Source organism: Halictus rubicundus, chromosome 7 (assembly GCF_050948215.1).
Source record: "Halictus rubicundus isolate RS-2024b chromosome 7, iyHalRubi1_principal, whole genome shotgun sequence".
Classification (NCBI taxonomy): domain Eukaryota; kingdom Metazoa; phylum Arthropoda; class Insecta; order Hymenoptera; family Halictidae; genus Halictus; species Halictus rubicundus.
In genome coordinates this window covers 14,617,405-14,643,709 of record NC_135155.1, presented here as the reverse complement: position 1 = coordinate 14,643,709, position 26,305 = coordinate 14,617,405, and the positions used below count along the sequence as shown (strand labels likewise).

Genomic DNA, 26,305 nt, shown 5'->3' with positions numbered 1-26,305 from the left:
ATTAATCAAGCTGATCCGTTCGAAAATTCTGAATGTTCGTGTGCTTTCACAGGGCTGATTCAACGAGTCGAATTTAAAAATAGTTGTATAGACTCACCCCAATACAATGGTGTATTTTTTAAAGGACATAATAAATATTGGAGGACATTCAAAGAATGTTTGATGCAAGTGCTTTCGTTTATTTCGATAATGCCCAGGTCTGATTTTCGCTAGCGTGGCAATCGAGCGCCCTGTCCGTGTACGTGGCTGGAAGCAGGACCCGAGAAAGGTGGTAGACGCAGGGGCGGAATCGCGCGGGGGCATAGCGCGGGGGATATTGATTGTCGCAGAGTTGGAGTGGCAGCAGAGGGGCCGGCCAGTCAGCTGACTCGAGTTGCCAGCTCACAGCTGATCCCGACACACGGCACACAGCGTACGGCGTCGCTGGCGCAACTACCGTCGCATTGCTGCCCTCTCTGCTCCCCACCCTTCCTCCCTTTAGGGGGCGAGCCCTTCGCGGGACGGTGCGGGTACGGGAGACGGGTATAGCCGGTGTAGGTCTGGCTATGAGACGGGTATAGCTGCGGGTGCGTCCGCCGTTTCACCGTTCCGTACTCTCTCTCTCTCTTTTATCTCTCCCTCTCTCTCTTTCTTTCATCTCTCCCTCTTTCTCTCTCTCTCTCTCTCTCTCTCTCTCTCTCTCTCTCTCTCTGTCTACTCCGTCCTAGCCCCTGTGCCCGCGTTTCCCAATTTTCTCTCCGCTCCCTGCGGACCCGCCGCCCGAATACGCGACCTTACGAATCTTGCGGAGATCCCTTCGCTTACTGGGTATATAGGCCGCTCAATAATATATGGGTCGTTCATGGTGATCCGACGTTCCAAATTTTATCAATTTTTCGTCGCTTCGCTTCTTGAGGCCCCGTTTTGATGTTCGTGTCTCCGACACATAGGCTGTTCCATAATAAATGCAGCGTTTTTGAAAGATAAACTCACATGGTTTAATTGGTTCCCCTGCATTCGGTAGGTCCATCTCATCTTGACATTGATTTGCTTCTAATTGTACAGGCTGTTCAATAATACCAGGTAAAAGTTTCATCCATTTGTTTCCTTTCTCGTAATTCCGTAATGCAATTCGTGATTTTTATAACCACAGTGATGCGCTTCATGTCTTCATTCCGTTGTCCCTAAGTATTACAAGCTGTTTCATAAAACAAGGAGCAATGTTGTACGTGTAATCAAATTTTTTAAATTTTCTTCAAGCTCTTGGCAGATCCGTGGTAACACCGTGTGTTAGCATCTTTGTTATTGACCTTAGCAATTATTTGAGGTTCACGTTGGTCTTATAGTACCAGACATACAGTCTGTTTTTATAGTAGGAGGCTTGTTTCTCTTGATCAACTTTATATCATAGACTTTATCACTCAATTTTCTCCGTTGTTTGTAGACTCGTCGTAAAATTCATGGCTTCGTAACCATGTGGATTTTTATTGTCTCCTGTCTCCTCCGGTTATGAAGCTTTACAGGCAGTTCTATACTGTGTGATGCATTGACGGTCGATTAAATTCCTTCCTATCTATTTTCCTTTCCTTTTTGTATATTCTATTCAGTTATCTATTTTCTGCAACATTTTAAATTCTCTAGACTCTTTCATTCAATTATACAGGCTGTTTCATAACACATGAAACATTTATGGTTAATCGACACTGTTCCCGCGTTTCTTAATGTTTTTCATCACTCTTTGTACAGCTGTAGAAAAATTCACAATTCTATTAATCATGTTCCTATGTCTTGACTCTTGTCCAGAATTATACAATTTTTTCTGTATTCTTTGCAAACGTAATGCCAATCGCTTGTTGCTTCGAGACGTTTAAAATTATACACTTTCTAATTCTCTGTTACTATATATAGGGTGTTCCATAAATCCGTGCAATTTTTAGTGATTCAATAAATCATGGATGCCATCACCAACATATTAACCATACAAACATTAACTTGTACAATTTTGTACGAAACTTTAGGAAACAAATTTTTTAATACATCTAACCATTATATAAACATTGTTTATATCCATGCCAAATATTAAGGCATGCATCTACACCGTTCTTTTGTGTAGCTGGATAAACCTGTGAATGTTTACAATCCTAATGACAAACAGTTGTCTAGGACATTGACGCACTCTTATGAATTAAAGACGACCACGATCGATAAGCATATTTTCTCGCATGTTTCGTCGCCGGTTATCTACGCTCCGCTAATATGCACGCGCGGTTGCTATAATAAATTACTTTTAATTCGAGCCATCTGCCGCATCCCATCACGGCACGTCGAGCTTCACGCATACTTATCTCGGCGTCGGGATACCTGTCCGCCCATTTTCTCCTCCGGTTTAATTAAAGCTTCGTGGGAATATTTTTAATCGTCCCCCCGTATATTAAATGCGTACACATATTCGCGAATAGAATTTTATCTATTTATGCCTGAGTTTTCGACTTTTCAACCCGACACCTCTGCCGAGACTTTATTCATCGCTAACGATTCGCTATACCGGGTGACTCTGCAATTTTACTGCTACAGGAAAAAATAGTTCATCCTGAACAGTTCGTTTAGAAATTTCTGGAAAGAAATCATTTTCAACAGTTTTTCTGCTATGTAAAAAATTAGTTGAAACATTTTCCTGCTTCCTGAAAAATGAATTTGAACTCTTTTGAAACTTTTCCACTTTTGGAAACTTTTGAATTCCCTACCAAATATAAAATTTCGATTCTTGGATTCTTTGCTTATGAGCAGTCGATTAGAACAACTTCAGTACCTTGACAGCAGTTAATTTCAAATTAGAATCCTTTATAAAAAGACTAATTAGAAAAACGCTGCTGCTGGTAAAAATTGATTTAAAAATTTGTATCCATGCAAAGAACTAATTACGAAATCTGTGCTATTTTGGACAAAATTAATTTGGAGATAGGCGAACAAAGTCCTGGCATCCCATTTTAATTTAAAGAAATGAGTTCAAAGAGTTAGAATTTGCAAATTTTCTTCTGTGTTTTGAATTTATTTTTTCTGAAGAATACTCTGAAGGGGTTCTTTTTGCGTGAGGATTGCGGATGCTCCGCGTTTGTGATAACGGTTCTTAATTTGCCTGAGTTAAGAGAAATATGCTGGCCACATTCGTCGCGGCTCGCATTATTTTCTTGGTGCGAGTCGCACAATGCCGAAGATAGAACAACCGAGCGGGCGTAAATCGTAGCAGGAAAATCCGCTCGGCCGCGCGCTGATTACTATGTTCAGCGTCGAAGGGTCGCCATTATTTAGTCGTTTCCATGTCGGCCCTCGTTATATCCAGCACACGTTTCATTTTCGCGGTGATTTTCGCGAGATCCTTGCCAGCAGACCGGCGAAAACGAAGAGAGATTCGAGCCTCGTTTCACGGATCAATTGATTGCAATCTTGATCGTTATCTTCAATCATTCATTCTTCATTATCGCCGCATTACAATCTTCTGACTCTTTATTTTATACGGAAACGACTCGTCAGTTGATATCAGCAATTATTTATTCCCTATTATTACTGAATTGTAATCTGCAATCATTTCTTCATTTTCAAGAACATACAGACATCAGCAGAGTTTATACATTTATAACAATAATATGTAGCTGAAACAATGAAAACGCAGAAAGAGTTCACACTGTTATAATAATATGTATATGATGATAGAAATGATAATAATAATAACAACAAAGGAAGCATCGTCTATGCGAAAGGTACAAGGGAAAAACATGATCGTAGAAAGGGAAAAATTGATTACCGCGTCGCAGGACAACGGTCCAGAGGACATGGTGATGAAGAAGATCAGAGGGATGATTAAAAGGGAGCCGAAAACCCGCGGGAGTTCGCAATCTGTGCCGTTTTTTCGCAATTTTTTCTGACGCCTTCTGATCTTTTGTACGCCGAGAAAATCACGCTCGCACAATTTTTCGCATCGAGAAATTCGCCGACATTTGAGCGTCTCAAAAATGAAGAAATTAATGGGGTTACTTCTTTAGAAAATTAATTTCCTTCAAGCATTTTTATTCAATTTTCAAGAAGTTATTTCTACTGGGAAGGGTGCTGGAATATTAATGCGAGTAACATTCCAACTGGAATTTATGCTGAAGCGTCACTAAATTCTTCGACCCGGACCGCAACGCTTTGTTCACCGTCTTCGCATTTGTCGATCGCACTCCGTTTGCTCCAGAGAGCAGCCCTGCATCATTCTGTTTGTCTTCGCAGCGTGTCACGCGTTTTCCCCGTTGCTTGTCCTCGCGTGCTTCCGGGGTTGTTTGCTCGTTGTTCCAAACCCGTTTTCCACCCCCGGGTGTTCCATCTTCCGACGATGCAAAAGGAGGAACGGGACGCGAGGGATGGAAACGATAATTCATTGTTGGGCGAAAGTTATCGTCGAATGCAGAGATGTAAAATCGATTTTATTCGTACCTCGTGTAATTCAACGCTAGGTTTACAGTGCACTAAAGGCGACTATTTCATTCACAAAAATAAGAAGAACATATCTATCCAAATGTTTAGACACTTTTTTAAAGAATATATGCTTAAAAAATTTATTAAATAATTTCTCATGGACGCATCTTTACATCCTATGTAATAAAGACGGGTCCCGTACTATAGAGTGTGTCCGAAATATTACTTCCTTGAATAGGCCGATTCTTGAGGTTATTTGAAGTAACTTTTTTCTTTGCGAAAATGTTCTCCGAGGCTTTGTTCAAGAGTTATTAACGAAAAACACGGACCAACCAGAGCGCGGCTTCTGTGGACGGAGTCCGGCTCGGCCAATGCCAACGCCACGCTCAGCTGTAGCCGCGTTCTGATTGGTCCGTGCTTTTCGTTAATAGCTGCTTAAGGAAACCTCGAAGAACATTTTCGCAAGGGAAAAAGTTACTTCAACTGATCTCAGGAATCCCCCCCTTCAAGGAAGTACAATATTTTTATATAACAATATTGCAAACGTAGTATACTGTGTAATTTAATATTCATTTGACTGGGTTGTACATTCACTAGAATCGAGAAGGTAGAACTTCCCTTAATTCCAGTTTCTTCAAATTTGTTCAAGTAAACGTAGCATGAAGTTCCTCGGTCTGCTCACTGGGGTATTTCAAACTTTAATTCTTGACAGTCCGAAGGATTCTCTGTGGGGACATTTCCTATGGGAATGCTATAGAAAAGTAGTATAAAGAAATTGTTAATCGTTGGAATTTTATGTAAATGTTTTATTTCGCTATAATGGAGATAATATACTGGAAAAAATGCAGAACAAACGACCATAATGTCAATAATGTTAATGTGTTGACATTATTATGTTACAGTAGTGTGGGACTGTAATCCACCTTGAAGAGGCGACTATAATAGCTAAAACTAGCTGAGACTATGATGATTAGACGACTGCGGATTTCATGCATTTATAACAAAAATGAGTAGGTATAATTTAAAATAGTAGAAAGATTAAAATAATTTAACAGCAGCGGTGCACTATTTGCAACTTGTCAGAATTTGAAAAAAAAAATGGTGACATGTGTACCAGACAAGTTCATTTTGCAGTCTAACGATGACGATAGTAGAGGGAAATTAATTTATATGTATTCCAATATTTAATACACCGCGTTAATTTTTGTTTCCACGTGCAGATTTTTCGGTCCAGCCTTTTAGGAGCAGCCTGTACAGATTCCGCGATGCATTCCGCCTCGAATTTACGGTGCATCGTTTTGTCACCTTTTCCGTGGGAAGCCTAACAGCGATTAATCCTGAATAACCGAGGCTGCGCGACGGTTAAGCCCTTATCTTGGAGCTCGCACCCGCTGCCAACCCAGATACCTAACCCAGACCTGGTTTCGCGGCTTCGATACAAACGTGACCCAGATTTTGTTTAGATTCAATCCTGACCTAATCCATCGGTTTTATCTTATCATCCAAGTTCACGCCCACCTACACTTAGGTCTACGCCTTAACCCTACCACCACACACGCAACGCGAAAACACCAACTGAAAGGTACGGGCCTTTTCTCTTTGACCTGGTCTCTGAGGAGTCAAAACTATAATACGATATTCAGTGCAATGTTTATGTATGTACACTGCTAAATTTATTTACACACTGCTAAACAACTGAGCACCCTTTGCTATTGAATGACGCCTCACAAGATGCTGCTAAAAATTATAATATTAAATTCATTGTAACTTTGGCGTACATTGTTAAATTGATTTGCACCGACCACGTTGCTGAACATTTAAATCTGCCATAATTTTTGTAACTCTATTTTGACATATTTTTTTTTCCACCGTGTGTATAAAACGTAAAAGTTTTCTGTTCATTTAATAGTCTCTTTATCTTCGCAATTTAGTACGTTTGTGTTAATGTTATAAGGCTGTATTTCGCTGGGTGCTAAAAACTTCATATTTCTCTGTTGACAAAACAAGAAAATATTGTAACCATACATTATGACTTCAACTTTTCTATTGCATTTATCTGCATCTTTATTGCAGTTCTTATAACTTTCATACTGTATTATACTTTTACACTTCATTTTTACAAACAGAATTTATCCCTTCACCAAAAAAATTTCCTAAAAATAAAACAAACATGTCTGTCAGCGTTTATTAACGTGCACATATTGTACGTTCATCGAATTTGCAAATACGAATGTATAAAAACATCCTCGATCAGGATGTGCATGCGACAACAGTGAATACATTTTGCTCGCTTGTTTGAAACAATTTCATTTTATGAGAACTTCGAATTTTATGAGAAATTCGTGTGTGCGAGAAACGTAAACACGAGCAAATATAAATTGGAACGGATTTTCTGTTTCGACTGTAACGGATGTCGAAGTGAAAGCTGTTTGGTGTAGCACGATTATCGAGTATCCTGGCCAGCGCGACAGCGCATTGTTAAAAACCAATATCACGCGTTAAAAATTGTCTTCGAGGGACGCCAAGGGAATCCTCGCCCTCGGGATAATAATAACCACCTTCGCCGTTACTTCGAAACCCTTTTATTCGCTGCTTGTTATCCGACGAATCACGAGAGTTTGCTTTTAATTATAATACACACCGGAGTTCTAGAGACATTTTTATTCATTTTTCTATGTCATGATTCATCGAAGTTTCGCGATCCGAAAAAATAAGAGAACATTAATATCAATAAGGAAACATATCTAGAATTTGCACTTGATACAATCAAAATGTGTAGAATTTGATAATTGCAATTTTAAATAGATTGGACAAATTTTGAAACATTTTTGGTATTTTTATAATGACAACATGATAGGAAAAGCAAACATAAAAACGTATAATTTAATACTCATCTCCTTCCTTCATTTTAATTCACCGTTCCTTATTCACTCTTTGACGACGAAAGTAAATTTATATTTACTGCATGTCTAAATAAATTAAATTATCTGATGACCAGTTTAAATATAAATAATTTTACTACACTATGAGATAGAAATAGTGGAATTGTGTACACTGTTATTTTTAATGGCAAAGCACTAACATTTTTAAACCGACATCGGACTCCAAGGTGTAGCAAAGTACTAAATAAACTAAGTCGTATCAATTTGTTAGCTTTGCAACTCACGTTATAGGAAAAGGAACTGTACCAACAGTCTATTGATCCACTGCATTTATGGACGTCGATGTAAGTAGGCACCAGTCACAAGAAAAACAGTTAAACTAACGAACGAAATCGGTTCTATCCATTACCCATATGCAAAATGTATTGTACAAATACTATCACAACATGGCGTACAATAGTAAAAAAAAATGCAATAATCCAACATCGAAAGTTCAAGCAGACGTTACCTCCAGATGTTCACGTTTGTAACTCGTGTTATAGCAAAAGAAATTCAGTGTACCAATACCCTATCGATCCACTGTATTTATGGACGTCAGTATGAGTGTAGTCGGCGATCAAATTGTTAGAGCCACTTGCATACATTGACAAATCAATGATACATTAAAATCATCAATTTTTAGGTGAAACTACAGCTAGAATGAATTTTTAGAATTTTTGTAAAGCATTTTATAATCACCAACAGGATCTACCAAGTTGTATCATAAATATGTTCTAATTTCACCAATTTTCTTGTGACCCGTTGCAAATGCAGATCACTGCGATTAAACGAAAACTACTTACACCGATCAATTCAATAATTGGCTACAATTCTCTGTTTTCTTAATAAATGGAAATAAAATACCGAGAACGACCGAACGAATTTATTTTACGACCGAATACAACGTATCACGGAGATGCAACATCAAAGAGAAAAAAAGAAGGAAAGACAACGATCCAGAATTGAAAGCTCAAATAAACGTAACTCGAAATGTTCAATCATCATTACACAAACCATCTGCCCATGCAGACGTCTTGGCAGCGGTTCGCAACGAGCAAATAACAGTTTTACGGTTGCACAATAATTATTGAAACAAGACGGGACGGAGTTAGAGTCAGAGAGAAAGCTTGAGAGAGAGAGAGAGAGCATCCCTTTCGTTGCGGTACCATTCCCTCGGCTTCCTCCTCGCTTCCTTGCTCGTCATTTCCGGGTGACGGTAGCGGGCTTCGTTGCTTTTCTTCCTCCCACTCCGACCTCCCTCCCCTCCACACCGCTTTTCTTCCTCCCACTCTATTTTTGCTTCCTCCTGCTACGCGCTTTTCTTCCCCCCACTCCGCGCCGTTGCCCCCCACTCCGCGGACGCGGAAGGGGTCGGGGCGCGCGAGGCGTACGGCGTCAGTCGCGTTCGAGCTGCCGACGGAGGCGCGTCGGCTCGATTGTCGTCCCTCGATGGAGAACGGGTGAACGGACACGGTACGGAAACCCGACAATAACATCTACGTATACTTCGTCGAGCTGTGATCATTGTGGTTCCCGTTTCTCGTTCGCGTACACCCCTCCCCCGTGCAAAAGGATAATCTCTCTAGTATTATAGTACATACTAGAAACTGCCTCGCAACCCCACCCCCGCGGAATCTCCCTCTCTGCGAATCCACCCTCTCATTCACTCGTCCTCGCCGAACCGTCTCGAGTTTCATTCAATCTGTCCACCCTGCTGACTCCTGTTCGGTTTCATTCGGACGAAATTGACCCGATCGTAGGGTGACACAGTGATGGGCTGAAGGGTTCATTTCTGTGACTGTATTGAGAGTCAGAGTGCTCGGTTGCCGGTGGTCGGTGCTGTTGTCGCTGGACTGCCGATCTTTGCGCAAATTGCTGTTTCCGCGTTTGATTTTAGAGTTTTGTTTTATTGCAACCGAAAGGTTCTGGTAAAAGTACAGTAGAACTCCATTTACATGAACTCGGCGGGAGACAAGTTGGTTCGCGTAATCAGGTGGTTCTTGTAATAGGGGTCCGCCTGTTTCCCGCCACTGACTAAGATTTTTTGCGTTCGTATAAGAGGATTTCGCTCAGCCAGAGTTTAGATAACCAGGCACTGCTAAAATTTAGCTCGTGTAAACGGAGCTCCACTGTATTGGGTTGGAACGAAAGTTCGTAGCATATTTGAATTGAGATTTGAAGATTAAATTAAGGTATTTATATGGATAAATTTATTCAATAATGTTATTGATTAAGTCTATGAGTACGGTTTTAGTAGAATAGATATTCTGAAAATTTGATTTTTTTCATGACTGTGGTGTTTTTGAGGGAGAGAATGACACGAAAAAACCTCATGTTCTTGTTCTTCATTTTTTGAACTTGGTCCAATTAGACCCACCTTGTGGTGCCAGGAGTATTGAACTGTGGATTGAGGACAGTTTTTCTGTTCTTCGGGTAGCGGGAACGTAATGCTGGTTTTTAACTGTGCTGAGAGACGATTATTTCTTATTATAATAACTCCTGTACAGGCATCCAACCTGTATATCAAATTAGAAGTAATTTCAAAGGTTCAACATTTGAGTTTTCTGAAACAATTTTTATTTTGAAACGATAAGTCAATGCAGTGGTGTGATGAAATGGAGATTCTGGGAACTCTAGAAAATTGTTGCTAACCTCCATCAGTAGAAATTACAAATGCACGATTTACACCGCCACAAAAAGCTTTGAGACAGAGTCCCATTATCACCGTGAAAAACAAATTTAAAACCCGCGTAAAGCCAACAGGAAAAATCCAATAGACTAAAAAGTTCCTGGGAAGGTTTACCAGACAATGGCGCGTGCAACGCGGGTTCATAAAATTCTCGAGTCTATCCGAAAAGATTTGCATAACGTCGGTGCTTTTGCAAACGGGCTTTGCTAAAGTAGCGATAAAAAACCAGGGGGAAAAAGGGAGAAACAAACCCGATTTGAAAGACCGTTTGAGGAGTGATCGAGTTGACGGTGAGAAGCAATTTTCTCTTCTGTAATTTCAAGGGGCGAGGGGGTGCAAGGGAAAACCTTCCTGCCCTGTCCAAGATTGTGTATTCTTAACTGGGAATCGAATTTCTTCGGGACTTAATCCTGCTGGCTGACAGCTGAACATTGTTGAAAATTAAATCCCCACTGAGGTACTTACCCGGACTCTTCGGGATTAATCTTCTCTGCTGGAACTACCCTCTGCTTGCTATCAAAACTGTTACTTACATCGACAATACTAAGTCGCGAAGCTTCTCTCGAATGTTTCTCCAATCTTTTTATCGTTCGTTTTCTGTTCCCTACCAGAAGAGTTTGTTCTCTTTTAAATGTTTCTCTACCTCTTTTACTGTTTCTTTTCTAGAGATCATTTTGCGTGGAATGGTTCGAAAATTTCACCGAAAGACGCTATAGTAAGTCTCTGAGAAAATTAAATTCTTTTCAAAATATTTTTCTACTTCTTTTAGTGTTCGCTTTTTAATTATCACTGTGCTAAAACAATGATAAATATTCTATCGAAAAAGTATTGTGCAGTTTCCATTTTCTGCTGTCTCTTCCAAGATTAATTTTTTTAAAATTGCCTTAAATGTTCGAAGACTGGACCAGATACATTGATATTTGTATTGTACATTTGAAGTTATGTACTGTGTAACAGATTTCGCAAATTCAAGCGAGCCACTACCGTATCTCGTCAGATCGAGCATGAACGTCCTGTCTCGAGGGGGTTCCCTATAGTTCCCGTTAGCATGATCGTTCGGCATTCGAGGCAGAACGATCGAGTTCCTGCCGGACCAAGAAACTGCCCCCGGCGAGACAGGAAAAAGGGCGAGCATCAGGAGCGTAGCTAGTCTTTTTCGGTGTTCGGCCCGATTTATCGCGACCGCAACCGTCCGTCCTGAAAATAAATGGCCAGATTTTGAGAGGCCGTACGGTTATGTTCCTTCTTCCTTGAGATTAATCGCACGCTGCTAGCGGTAGTTCCAATGATAGACAGCTCCAGCCGAACCTTCGGCCTCCTGATTACTTATCCTTCGACTGGCAAAATGGCCGCTGACAGGCCGAGCGGTTCCAGCTAAAATATTTGGACACGGCTCTTGGAGCGTCGGCTGAGAATACTTGATTGAATTCCTCGGAGACTCTTACGACTAGGAAAATATCTCCAACGAGAAAGCTGTACAGTTTTCCGCCAGGAATCCATGAAACGTGTACACGGATCTCGGTAAAGTCTGTTTTCTTCTCGTATTAAGAAACATTCGTTTCCAGACGGTCAAAAAAGTAGCTGTACCTTGATCATTTTTTGCGAGAAACTTACTAGAGCTATTGGAATGAAACTTCCAGCGATTATTGTTCATATCTTGCGCTGTCTGTTCAATTTTTTTGATGGTCGTATTAAATATAGTTTTTGGGAAAACTTGAAAAATTGTCGCATACGTGTTATTATTTTTAGCGTTTCAGTGGCAATTTTGGAAATTTTTTGCGGAGAAACGACCGGGGCTAGTGGAATGAAACTTTCAGCGATTATTGTTCATATCTTGCGCTGTCTGTTTAATTTTTTTGATGGTCGTATTAAATATAGTTTTTGGGAAAACTTGAAAAATTGTCGCATACGTGCGATTATTGTCCGCATCTTGCGGTGTATGTTGAATGTTTGTGTTGATCCTATTCGATAGAACTTCTGAGAAAAACACATATTCCCGTACCGATCATATCACGAACTTCCGAAGAAGCTCCCTGCATTTGGATGCAAAAATCTGGCAATGTGTTGCGAGAGAAAACTTGCAGCGTCTAAATTATATCTCGCGCGCTACATGTACAATTCTTTTGGTGGAGGGACACGATGTAACTGCTGCGCATCGGGTACCGGAAGCGATCCTCGGACAAAAACCGGAGTCCAGAGCGCAGAAAGAAATTCCTATTTAATCCCGAGTTTCGCGTCGCCTGGAAGTGCTCCTCGTATATTCGCAGAGGAAGCGTTCCAGAGCGTCCGATCTTTTTCATCCTCGTCGCGAGTGGAACGGGTTGTCAGAGTTCGAACAGTCGTATCACCGCGCGGAGCCTGTATAGTTCGGAGAAAGTTCGCCTTTCCACGGTCGCGTCTACGCGGATACGGATTATCGTCGCTTTTACCTGAAAACTCGAACGGGAAGGTAAAACTAGCTTCGCCGGGTGTCGAAAAAAAAGAAAAATAAAGAAAAACAGCGTAAAGCCTCCCCATTGCACGCCGCTTGTCCGATCGAATTTTCCGACGATTCTCAATGGTAGGCTTTTCTCGCTTCAACGACGGAAACGTTCTCCACACAAAAAAAAAAAATAATTACATGCGCTTAAAGCAACGAGAGAAAAGATTTATCCCGATTGCGTGTGTCGCTAAAGAGTAAATAATGTTTTTCTGGCGTTAAAAGTGAATTTACACCTGCAAATTCTTCAAACGAAAAAAAAATTGCTTGCGCTCAGAGCAGTAGGAAAAAAAAGATCACTATGGATCACCTTAGATTATTTAATACTGTATTTTAATAGAGAATGCAGAAACGTTGATTCGGATAATGGGGGTTCTATCAACCCTTTGCACTCGGAGCTATTTTAACTCCAAAACGAAACATTTCTTCCGACATAAAATATTTGTCTTCTATATACTTTTTTTTCGTGTTATACATACGAAAATGTTCACGAAAGTGTTCAGTAATTTATTAAATACAAACGAATTTAATAATGTAAAAAATATTTTGAATAATGATACAGCAGTTTTTAGTGGCGCCTTGCAGTTGCCATTCGAGTGCTAAGGGTTAAATCGTGGATTAAACAAGCAAATATGCTCGGACCGACGTCACGTTTGTACGCATTTTAATCAGAAAAATGTGGCGAATAACCCAGTAAAAGATTCACAAAAAAACAGTGAAGAACGAAAAGGTTTTCTTACGGTTTTCGGCGATCAAGCTTGTAGACATCTTGGGAGGTGCACCCCGCGGTAGTGGGGATAAATTTATCGCAGATATCGCGCGGATCTGTTGCGCATATATAGAGGCGTTACTGTAATTGTCGCGAGGGGCCCCAGCAGGGTGCAATTAGAGAGAGGTGGCCTGGTTGTCTGTCGTTCGACGGCCAGTAATTCCGAGACAATGCTCGCCATCCTCGCAGACTGTGCAAAGTGACTGTGTCGCTTCAGGTCTTGAGTGACCTAAGGCAAACGCCAGATCAATTGGCCACTCAAGGCCACTTCCCTGACTGCCAGTGACGTCACCGGCCTCCTCTCCTCTCTCCCTATCTCTCTGTCCTCCCTCTTTCCCTCTCTTTCTCGAATTACGTGTCTCTTTCCGCGAAACTGAAGCTTCGTAGGGGTTTCTGCAGTGCTTCCGCAGCACCCATAGTGATCTCGCATAGTCCACCCACCAGGGGGAACAGGGAGAACCTCGGAAACCTAGACGATTATAATCAATAGCGCCTCGGACGCGTTTTCCACGTGTAATCAAACGTCGCGCAACCTGTGTGAAAATTGTTTAGCTGGTTTTCCTTTGGCACGAAAGTTCCGCAGTTTATTTATCACCGATTCCCAGTGACAATTTTTTAATTGTGGTAATGGTCGACGCGACGGCGAACTGCTTTCCGTAACCGTTGATTGATACTCGCCTGCAATCGCGATTGTGGTAACAGTGCCGTGCTGCAATTAGCAATTGTAGGTTGTAATGAGCTGGTAACTGAATTCCCTGCCGCGTTTCTCTTGCAGTTGTTAACTGTAACGAGTAGGCTTCGGTTTACCTCTGTAGCCAACATTGTTTAAACAATATAGGGAAAAAACCGGCAAGCTATTTCCTTTTATTATTGATTTATCATATGCTTCAGCACTTGAGTCTCGGAGCTGTCATTTTTATTAATTGGTCTTATATTTATTGTTTATTTACTGAGGACCAGAATCGACCATACGAGTGCAAGTTTTTGGAGTAATTCACAAAGGACCGGGTTAGTTAAAGTGGGAACTTTTTATCTTTTATATTATGTACTGTGTTACTAATTTATTAGGAACCTTGATATATTTATTAACTCCCCAATGGACCTTCGAATTTTTAAATCGAAAACCATTGACTGAGGGGCGTATAAAAAAAGAAATAAATATGTGTGTGTAGCTGCTGCACACTGCGATCAATGCAATTTTTATTTTTGCATAAAAATCTATTCATACTGTTGAGCTATCGAATTTATCGTGTAACACCTGGAAGGGGTTCATTCACAGAGACAGGTCACGCTATCAATCAGTCATGTACCAAAGGCGTTGCGTTTGCTGTTTATTCATCGGGTCCAGGAATAATCGGGAAAATCAACATCGATCGGCGCGAAAATCGCCGGCCGGAAAAGATGACTCGCTTTCAACCCGGTGCTTTCAACTTGTGGACGCGTGCCAGTCACGCACACACTCGTTCCTCCGTCTCCCTCTAATGACGTCACGTTAATGAGACGCTCGGTCGAGCATAAATTTCGATCGGCGCGCGATTGATCGGTACGAAGGCCGGGTACGGAAATTTTGCAGCGCCCGACGCTGATACACGAGGCCGACTACTGACGTAAGCCCTCCTCGCCTCGCCTCGCCTTGCCTCGCCTCGCCTCGCCTCGCAGCGAGGAGGATCATTTAACACGTTCACTGCCGTGGGGGTCACCGATGACCGGCGCACCGTTCCTCAATGGCGCCACCGCCAACCGCTACATCCGATCGATTCGATTAAAGCGAGAAACTTTGTATAACTTTCAGTACAGACAGTACGGACGGTGCACAGTTGGCTGCAAACGGGAAAAACTGCTCGGATTTCAATATTTCAGCGGATCTTGCTGAAAGTTTTTCCGTTTCAATATTGAGCTTCTATATGCGCTGACAAGATAACTCGTCCTTCTCTGCGCTCCGATGGTTAGTTATACAGGGTGACACAAAATCTACTTCCTTGAAAGAGGTGATTCCTGAGGGCATCCGAAGTAACTTTTTCCTTTGCGAAAATCTTCTCCGCGGCTTCGCTGAGGAGTTATTAACGAAAAACACGGACCAATCAGAGCACGGCTATAGCGAACAGATTCCCGCTCGGCCAATGCCAACGCCACGCTCAGCGGGAACCTGATCACTGTAGCCGCGCTCTGATTGGTCCGTGTTTTCCGTACATAAGTCCTGAACGAAGGCTACCAAGAACATTTTCGCAAAGGAAAAAGTTACTTCGAAGGAGCTCGGGAATCACCTCCTTCAAGAACGTACATTTTTGGGACAGAAAGTACATTTTTGTTCGCTTCCGTAAAAATGGCGCAGAATCGGAATAAATTCAGTCTTGACATTTTTAGAAAGATATACGCACCATTCATTTTTAGCACTTGGTAGATGTAAAGTTCAATTTTTTATTATAAAATTGCCGGTACCTAAATTGTTAATTTTTAAGTCTGAACGCCCCGTCTCCCATTTCTGACGGACATAATGTCTTTTGTGGAAAAATGTTAGCCGACGCCATAGCTCTGACAAAACGTCACGTCCTGGTCACTTTCATCCAATTACCGCATCGCGACCCGGCTTATCGCTTTCTTCGTCAACCGTTCGTTACGTAAAATCGTTGATGGCTGCGAAGAGCTGACCTTCGTCTCGACCGCCAGAAATCGAGTCAGAGTGGCAAACATAGTACACTGTGACAGTCGACCGCAAAAGTTTGCATACACCGCTCGAAGTTGTAAAATTCTCCCCCGGGGAAACGACGATCCTGCACATTTTATCATCATCGATCGCACACGTCGATTCAAATTAAATAGATTCACGACGCGACTCGCCAAACCATTTTATTTACATTTCATGAACAAAACTTGATTCTCATCTATCACCACTGGCATTCTTTCGTCCAAGATTCGCACTATCACTTGGCGTAATTAAATCTCCCCTACATTGTCAGTTTGTGTAAATAAATTGAAAATATTTTCCAGCATTTACGCATTTTAGAATAGCTTGGAATTTCAAGTATATGGTGTGAATTATTTTTTTTTAGTCTTCTTACATCCGACAGGCCATAAACAAATTGAACACACTCCGTCTATTACTGTAACAATAATTTCGGAGAAACAATTTCGTCACTCAAATATCAGTCCAACGCGCTAATAATTGTTTACACCGCGTTTCTGTCGTCATAGCCTAACATTCAAATATATCGTCTTGTTCGGGAGAATCCAAGGAACATTTCTAACAAAGTTAGAACCCCGCCACTACCACTGTCAAAGTATGAATCATTTTCAAAGTTAAAAATTCGCGTTTCACCTTAAAACTGACTGTCCCGGAATAAAACGAAAACGCATGGGAATAAAGCAAGAACCCCCGTAAAAATGTACGATCTCCATGCAAGGATACCATCGAAATACTTCTTCCAGAGCCCCAAGGGCAGGACATCTTCCCATTAAGAATTTCCCAGGCAGGAGAATGGTCTCGAGACGCTAAGGGAGGTTTTGCGCGAGGAGCGTGCGGATTTTCCGCATTCCAGTGGATTATTTCGAAATATTTTATCCACCGGCCCTGGTGGAAAGATGGATAACTGGATCGTTCTCGTAAAAATCAGTGGGGGGGACGCATAAGTGCAGGTCGCATGCACGCCGCATGAAATAGTAAAGGAATGGACTCGTTTTCTGAGGAGAAGGCGAGGCGTCTCGTATGGAAAGGGTGCGGACCGCGCGCGCTATGGCCTCATGACTAATTCAATCGGGTCACCGGTTGTTTATTGGACTGCGAGTACCCAGGCCGTCTTATTGATTGAAATTCATCCAAACAAGGCGACTAAAAATAAACGATTGTCCGGCCAGGTACCGGCGGATCGGTGCCGTCGACTATCGCGAGACTGCGAGTCGGGTTGACACTGCAATTTCTTCTGGGGAGAATCGAGTTTTTTCTTACACAGTCTTGTAGTCCAAACCTCTGGACGTGTCTCTGTAAAATTATAAAATTAAAATACATAACAGTTTCGAAGTTATTTCTTATTGAAGTCGAGTTCACGCTTCAAACCGCAACAATCGTGAATCAAAGGCGGCCATTTTTTTCTAGCGAGAAAATCGATTTTCTTCTTGCAGGATCTCGTAGTCCAACTCTTTGGACGTGTCTCTGTAAAATATCAAGTTAAAATTGGCAATAGTTTCGAAGTTGTTAATTATTGAAGTCGAGTTCACGCTTCAAACCGCAATAATCGTGAATCAAAGGCGGCCATTTTTTTCTAGCGAGAAAATCGATTTTCTTCTTGCAGGATCTCGTAGTCCAACTCTTTGGACGTGTCTCTGTAAAATTATAAAATTAAAATACATAACAGTTTCGAAGTTATTACTTATTGAAGTCGAGTTCACGCTTCAAACCGCAATAATCGTGAATCAAAGGCGGCCATTTTTTTCTAGCGAGAAAATCGATTTTCTTCTTGCAGGATCTCGTAGTGCAACTCTTTGGACGTGTCTCTGTAAAATATCAAGTTAAAATTGGCAATAGTTTCGAAGTTGTTAACTATTGAATCCTAGTTGACACTTCAAACATCAAATGCATCTTTTTAAATAAATTAAGAGCAACGTACTGGACCAATCAACTTCAAATTTTAACTGTACCATAAGGAAGAGTGGTATTATCATTTAACTTACAATCAAAACAATAGGTTCTATAGATCCTGTTTTATTAACGTTAATGTTAAGAGTACTGGCAATCTTTCTAATAAAATTGAACTTTAGAATCGTTACCATTTCTCGTGAAATATTTTTTTCCGTCGAATGTAGGTGAAACAAAAAATGTATATATAACGTAACAAAAGGTATCGTGAAAACCTGTGCAGAGTTTCAAATCACTTACACCGTACCATTTAAAAAGGATGCAAAAGTCGATATTTCCAGTCGCAAATGAAGTCGATATTTTTCACCAATAAAACAACTTTCGTATCGGAAGCTGTGCTAGGCAATCCCATCAAATCTGCATTGTCCATAAGCGTTTCAATAAATTGCGGCCTATTTCTATTGATTTTTCCTATCTCTGTTGTCCAGGTTGCGCTAACGCAATAGGCACGTTTTATTTCAATGCGCGGAGTGGAACAAGTTTACGTTCGGATTTGCTTAATATGATCGTTTGATCGAGGATTTTGTGAATCTGAGACATCAGGAACTAATTGACGAGAATAGCATCATTGTAAGGTGTAAGAAGCTATTTTGCCGACTATAGAGAACGAATGGTCTTCATTGCCAAGAAATGCGAAAGTCACGTGTAATAAGGTGGACTGGGGATGTTTGCGCAAATATAGGCTTTCGTAGATTGGTTTACAAAACTCGCAATCAAGCAGACACGTGTATGCTCTAGTACGGGTTCTGTTCGGATTTTAATCAAATAAAAGACCCATTAAACCTTAGTAGATTTTGTAATACTCTCTATTCAATAATAGATGTTCTGGGGAATCGGGCGTACTAATATGTCTACGCCGTGGAAATCATCAAAATAAATTTATTATTGGGTGTTGTTAAAGGCAATTAAACACAGAAATATTCCTCTTCATTAATTCATATCGTAAAATGGGTATTTCAGCGTTCTCTCAATTTTAAAACATTCTGCCATGTTTCTCACAATTTAAAGTTATTTTGAAAATTTACTTCTCATCGAAAATTTAGCACATTATTTGCATCCTGAAATCGGACATTTTGCATGCAGCAACCTAATAAAGATCGATAGTTCAGTGTCCACAAAACTCGCGAGCTTCGATAGAAAATTCGAAAAATTCGAGCGATCAAAAATTGTTGCGTGTCAAAGCCCTCACATTTTTCCCTTGGAATCGCTATAGCTCGGTATAGCTCGCACGGTATTTTTCCAGGCATTTAGAAGCCCTGTGAACGAATGCATACCGCTCGGTCCTGCACAAGAAACATAAGCGATCTGCGACAAAGTTACGTTGGCTGCGGTCCAGCGGCGCAATATTCGAAAAATTCGCGAACGAGGAAACCAGGGAGTAGGATCGCAATCGTGATCGTGATCGTGATCGTCCCCGTGGCACATTCCCGTTTCGAGGCTTCTGCGAGTTGACGAGAAACACGCCCCCGCAAAAACCACCCCCTTCGCCGCCCCTTTTCTCATTTCGATACGTTCCTGCGCTCGCGACAAGCTGTCTTCGTTAACATTGTTATCGCCGTGGCTCGTGCGGATTCCCCGTGAATAGGAAATGCAACCGCAAACACTAAGCTCGGCACAGTTTCGGGAAATAATGGAGAGCTATTCTTGCACAGGGAAACCAGAAATTGCTAAACTAACTGATTATTGTAGAAGGGTGATATTGTCTTCGCTGCTTCTGCAGTTTGAGAGATTTTTTTTTTAGTTTTTCTTGGAGGAGGGTGTTCGTTCTTTCACTCTCAAATGGACCTTCGAAATGCACTTCGAAAATGCAACGATTCGATTGAACTGTATTTAACCTCTTGGCACTCGAATGGCGACTCTAATATTCGACAAGCGATTCTAACTTCCTTATTCAATTTCAAAATTCAAATAATTCAGTTAGCAAGATGAAAAATTTTGTAAAAGCAAAGTGATTTGTTTAATGAGACATACGTTCCCTGCAAGAATTTTTTGATCACGTTATACGAGTGCCTGTCTTAACAAACACAATATTTATGACTAGACTGAGGATTTTTAAAATAAGAATCTCCTGCATTAATCGCAAGCTATAAGAGCTGCACGGACATTTATTTCTTTTCTAAAAAATTGCAATGAAAGTAGTGCAACAGCATTTTTGAATTCTGTAAATATTTTTCTTGTTTTGTACTCGATCGACCCATTTCTGTCATGAACGCATAAAATCCACAGTCTATTTATGATCCAACATAGTGACTCGCTACGAAACCGAATCTCTAAGAAACCACCAACAACCCGGATACTTCTGAACAGTGGTCATCCACTCAAACACAAAATCTTTCAAATAGATGTCCGAGCCCGGCCAAGACTCGCCCCGAATCATTCAATCTCCCCCGTGATCCCCCGATCGCGTCGCGCCCCGAATCATCGTCACTCGTCTAAACCGCCCCCCCCCCCCCCATAAAACAATCCTCCATAACTCGCTCGAACCCACTCGGTAAGTACCCAAGCCCCAAAGAGAGGACGCAGTATCACGAGTCCTTGCGTCCTCGTCCTCGAGGAATCATGTGTATAGACGTCGGTGCACGATTGCTCCCCAGAATTCTCGAAGACCTCATCTCTCTGGAACCCTGCGCCCTCCGGCACCGATCCATTGCCTGGACATCATCCTAACGAGGAGACCTGGACTCGAAACACAGATCCAATCTCTGAATCTCGAAGAAAACGAAGTTCCCGTGTGTAGTGAAACGGCAGAAGATGGCGAAGGATCGCGAGACTGAAGAAACGGTGCCTCCTGTATCAAGGTCCGAGGAGCAATCGGGCGAGCCGGACGCCGGAAGAATGGTCTGAGAGAGGAGAGTTGAAGAGAGTCTCCAGCGGACACTCGGATCCTGTAAAGACAGAGGATTTTCTCGAAGAGATCGGTTCGTTGGTGATCGATATTCGGAAGGTGAACAGAGCGAACACCAGGCGACAGACTCGGTGTCTCCCGGCCCGGTGTTCGATGAGAACCGAACAAGATTTGGTGCATACCCAGCGTACGTGAGAAGGTCCTCGGGCAGGAGGACGGGGCGCCGAAGAGATCGTCCTCGACCACGACGATCACCACGACGACGATGCTCCGGTCGCCGGCCCGCGTCGTTCTCCAGGACTCCTCTTCCGCCTCGACGTCCTCGACCCTGTCGGCGCCACCAACGCCGGTCCACCACGGCGCCTCCTCTTCTTCTGCCGCCTCCTCGCGTCTTTCCCTCCTCGACACCTGCCACAGGAAGATCAGGTTCTTCGGCGAGCTTGTCGCGTGAGTCCCACACACACCGTCTATCTTCTCTCTTTCTCTCTTTCTCTCTCTCTCTCTCTCTCTCTCTCTCTCTTTCTCTTCTCTCTTCTGTCTCTCTAACTTCTACATCCTAGCGTCTCTAGATTGCCGATACAGTCTTGTTCCGATATAAGGCTGTTCCTTTCGAAATAAGGAAATTGCTGTCCCCCATCCTTCTTTCGAAGTTGCTCGTCCGACCAGTGTCGCCAGAACGGGGGAATTGAGGGGAATACAGTCCCCCCCCCCCTCTCCCAACGTGCGTGGGGATGCCCGCCACCTGAAAACAAGGCTATCGATCAAACTTTGACATTTACGGTAGAGACATTTGAGACAGTTACGGAGAGAATGGCGAAACTAGGTCCCGAACCTTCTCCTTATATCAGAACAAGACTGTACAGTGTCTTCCGGGAGAAGTACTCTGACTGTCCGATTGCTTCCGACCGAGATTCTTCAGCAGATTCTGTTCAACCCTGCGCAAAACTTGCGGACAGTCTGCAGACCCTTTAACGGCCCGATATTTTTCTTATTTCGAAGGTGAGGAGTCTGAGGGAAAATTGACGATTAAGATTTCATACGTGTCGTTGTGGACCTGTACGTTGCCAGTTTACAGGAGCTGATTAAAATTGAAACTGATCAGTTAGGGTACTTCCCTTGTGAACTGGATGTGATATGCGATGTTGCGTGCATGCAGGGTGTCCTCCGGCGGAATGCCTGCACCAGGGACGTCCGAAATGGCGGAACGGTGACGTTATAGCTCGATCGGTTATAGATTTATACTTGGCTCGTCGTTATACGTCTTCGTTCATTCTCTCTCTCTTTCTCTTTGGCAAAGCTTGGTGAATGGTTTTTGGGAGAAGGGTAGGGAGAGTGTAATGGAGGAGGATGATAGATACGAGTGGATGGAAGATTGTGGTTGATGTATGGTTAGAGGAATGTGGAGAGAAAGGGATGATTGAATGGAGGAAGAAGAATATGTGTGAGTACAAAAGAAAAGAAGGCGTGGAAAGAAGAACGATGCGGAGCGACGTATAAAATATCAAAGAGGGGAGTCCTAGTCCTTAAGCGATACAGTCAATTATATTGTAAAATATTAAAGAACGCACAAGACGCACTCTCAAATGATGTCTTGAGTTAATAATGCAGAAGAGAAGATTTTCAATAAATTGTAACATTCAGCAAAATCGCTTGTACTGTTTAATTTCTGTTTAAACAATTTTTTGTTTCTTCAGTATTTTATGGGATAATTGAGTACATAAGCACAAATTTACTAGTAAAGTGTTACTTGCTTTCTACAAATCGTGTAAACAGAAACGAAAAAGTGTGCAAGTAAAGGGTAAGTGAGAGGTGAATGCAAGGAGAGTTGATTCTGCGATCGGTCAGGTTAAGGAACGTTCTCGAGGTTCCACGGGAAAGATGGGTGACCGCTCGATAAAATAGAGTAGTGTGCTTTTGTACGAGTAAATACCAAAGAGAAATATTACGTATCAGTAGAAAAAGAAAAGGAGGAGAAGTAATATTGAGCAGAAAATGATAAGTATGTATGAAGAAGGAGAGAATATCACGCGAGTGGAAGAGAAAGAGAGAATAAATGAAATATGAGTGAAAAGACAAAAACGGGTGCTAGAGTAGAAGAAGATCGATATGAGTAAAAAGACTATGAGACCATGTCAGGAGAAAGAGAAAATTGGTATGTGAATAAACGAAGAGATCAATGTGAATAAAGAGAGAGACTGGTGAGAATATTACAAAATAGAAAGAGAGGGAAGAATCAATGCAAGTAGCAGGAAAAGAATATTGTGTGTTATGAGTAAAAAGGGGAAACGCCGGTCACCCGAATGAAGGAGAGAATATATATGAGTATGACGAATATGAGAATAAATACCACACGAGTAAAAATAAATGAGTATATGAATAAGCGGAAAAGAGTGTAAGAAAATGCTCTTCCCAAAAATCATCTGCTCTGCTTTGCCAAACAATGTCCCACTAGATTCAAGAACTTCTTCATGGAACTGTCCGTATCTCCATCTCCACCTTCGGTCACGAAACCCAAAAATCGCTTTTGCTGACGAAAGCCCTAATTGGACATCCCTGGAGCAATCGAATCTCAGATGAAACGTGTCTATTCTCGAAGCTGTGACTCGTTTCTTCTATCGCGTCCGATCGTCTTTCGTAGATCAAGAGATCAAACTACTATACTGCAGCGATAGCAACTCTGTGAACAAACTGGAATTCTTTCCTATGGAGACACCTTGTATACGTTGATATTATGTATCGTGCAAAGTGCTGAGTGTTAGCTGAAAATTGTAACGCAGCAAACTGAAAAGATCCTTTCAATTTTAAGGGTAACTTAATTTACGCTTAAGGAAGTTAGTTACTTCGTCGTGAGCCTAATTCTGGCTACGTTACAATTTCCAGCTGGCTCTGCAACATCGATGTATTGCGGCTGAAAGTCATCGGTTATGTTTTTGCATGGCATCTCTCACTGATCACGCATAAAGGACCCCGGGGGTTTATGGTTGTTTTCCGCTTTCCCTATCGAATATGTTCTTCCTCGACAAGGAACACTTTTCGCTCCTCCTTTACTATGTAAACTAGCGAACGACGCCGAAGCAATCGATTTTGGAAAATTGGGTAACGATAAATGTGAGCTTACGTTTATCGGGGAACTGCGATCTCGAAATCGAACAATATGAATCTTCTGTTCGATGTTCAGTGACGTACACTTATCGATTACGTATTGTATCTAAACAAATACAAATGCACAGAATCTCGTGGAGAAAAGATCAACTATTCAATTTTTAGCCTTTTGCGATTATTGATTTCAAATTAATTTGATCACAGAGATTACGTGCCGCAACAATCCGAAAAATGTTTTTTTTTCCAATGTTACATCATTTGCAGACTGTGAAGCGTTAATGCTGTGTAAATATATTCCGAATTGAAAACATTAATAATCACGGATTTTATGCATTCATGACAAAAATGTATAATTGAAACGCGAAACTGTAAAAACATTCGGAGAATTTAAAAATACCTGTCTTATTGAAATTATTAAAGAAAGAAATACATTTCAATTTCTATGTCTGAAAATTTGTATTTTGCATAAAAATCCGTAGTCTATTAATAATTAATACAATTGAATATGTTTGTAAGTCTGGTTCTAAAAATATCGCAAAAGTCTAGAAAGCGCGGTCTGCTTTAATAAACTGTATTATTTAATGAAACATAGCGAGAATTGATAAATTAATGACTTTAAGCAAGAAAGTTGAATAAAATAAAGAATAAATCGCGTTTTTATAGGCGAATAAAACCGAAATTGGATCGAATGAATAAAATTTGATTTTGCTCCCCGAGCGGTTCGGCAAATCGAAAATATGACGAGCTCTGTAAAATACCATATATACTCTACTAAACGTGTGATAATATTAAGGTGGTCTTTGCAGTCTAGAAATAGCGCCGTATAAAGTTGCATAGTTTAAGAGTCGTCTCACGTACGGTTAATTGAATCGAACATGACTGTGTCGAGCATGATGTAATTCATATCATCCTAGATAATTATAGTACAGTCAGGTGCAAGAAACCTTTAGGTGCATACAGAAGAAAATGCACAGGAGGACGGCGGACGCGGACGTAGCCGACGAATTAACTCGTCCTAACCGAGGTCAACAGGTTATACATAGAACAGTGTAGATTAGCGATTAGGGGGAGAGTATAGTGTCCTAGCAGTTAATGAATGTGGTTTGCTGTTTAGATGGCGATCCGTGGCCGAAACTGGCAAAATGGTCGATTGAAATAACAATTATGCCTCATTAATTGCAAATTAACCCTCGCGAAAGAGAGATAGATACCAGAATAAAAAATATAAAATGTTCACTCACAAGATGGTCTATCAATAGAATAATTTTATAACTAATTCTATACAAGAACAATGTCCTGCATTTTCGTGTCACATATCAAGAAAAGAATATTGTGCATCAAAATAATTTTGTTATGCAAGCTAAAATTGCTCAGTAACATCAGAAAAAATTTGAAAAATAAAAGAAGGTCTCCGAGGTCTCCCACAATATAATAATTGAACGACTAATTGCATTTTCGTGCCATATATCAAGGAAAGAATATTGTGCATCAAAATAATTTTGTTACGCAAGTCAAAATTGGTGGATAAAATCAGAAAAAAATATGGGAGATAGAAGGAGGGCACGGCCATAAAGAATCGACCGATTAGGCCAGTTTTCGCCATAGGATTGCTCCTTTCCCGTGGCATGAGCTTGTCTAGGGTCTCGACGGTGCATTCAGTTCAAACGTAGACGTGGCTGAACGTTTGTGGCTCTCGTTTATATTTTATATTGCATGCGATAGACTGCGTTCTCTGACTGGCAGAAAGCTGATTAGGCAGCTCGGTGTTCTAGCACGAACGGAAAATACGACGAATCGCGTTCGCGAAAAGCGGCCCGAAACGGTGTTGCCTGGACAGAAACTTTTTTCATTGTTTAAACTTATTTTCGCTCGTCGGTGTTTTTGTTTACTGTGGGACGCGCTGGGGAACACTGTTTAGAAAACAATAGGTGCTCCATTGTTTTCGAATTAAACACATTGCCTGTGGCCATGACAGAAAAATAATCGATAAGAAGAAGACATTCGGACATTTTTGGAAGGATTTTTATATTTGAGCACTGCTGATGAAGAAAAGAAATTTTAATTTTAATGTTCCAGGAAAGTTTGATTTGTCTTTATATTAAAATTGGTGCTCATTTTGTACAAAGAATTTCTACGACAATTCATTAAATATTGGAAAAAAATGTAAGAAAATAGAGATATTTCGAAATTTCTAGATCGATTTTCAATTTTTGAAGATGAAAGAACAGATCAAAGATGGCTTGATTTGCGTTAAAATCTACAGTCAATTTACAATTGTTAATTTACGATTTTTGCTGAATCGCGTGACGCATTTCCGAGAGAGAATCGTCATAAACAAAACATTTTCGATTGTCACTTTATTCAATTTATACCATGAAATATTTATCAACGCACAAATTCGTCAGGCGAGATTAATTAACGGATTCATTAATTCGCCTA

The 26,305-nt window shown here is 41.2% G+C and overlaps 1 protein-coding gene across 7 annotated transcripts in view; it reads left to right on the top strand.

Annotated features, from left to right (window-relative positions):
• Mob2 (MOB kinase activator 2) overlaps positions 1-26,305 on the top strand; it is a 79,377-nt gene that overhangs the window by 39,099 nt on the left and 13,973 nt on the right. For 2 of the 7 annotated variants that reach the window (XM_076790688.1, XM_076790691.1), the window contains exon 2: positions 20,514-21,211. The exons of 2 other annotated variants lie outside the window; for them this stretch is intronic. In XM_076790688.1, the coding sequence (XP_076646803.1) occupies positions 21,030-21,211 (182 nt within the window). In that variant the 5' untranslated portion in view covers positions 20,514-21,029. Of the gene's footprint in view, positions 1-5,333; positions 5,442-8,731; positions 8,826-20,263; positions 20,411-20,513; positions 21,212-26,305 lie in introns of those variants that run through there. 3 more of the 7 variants (XM_076790687.1, XM_076790689.1, XM_076790693.1) reach the window with 3 other exon arrangements.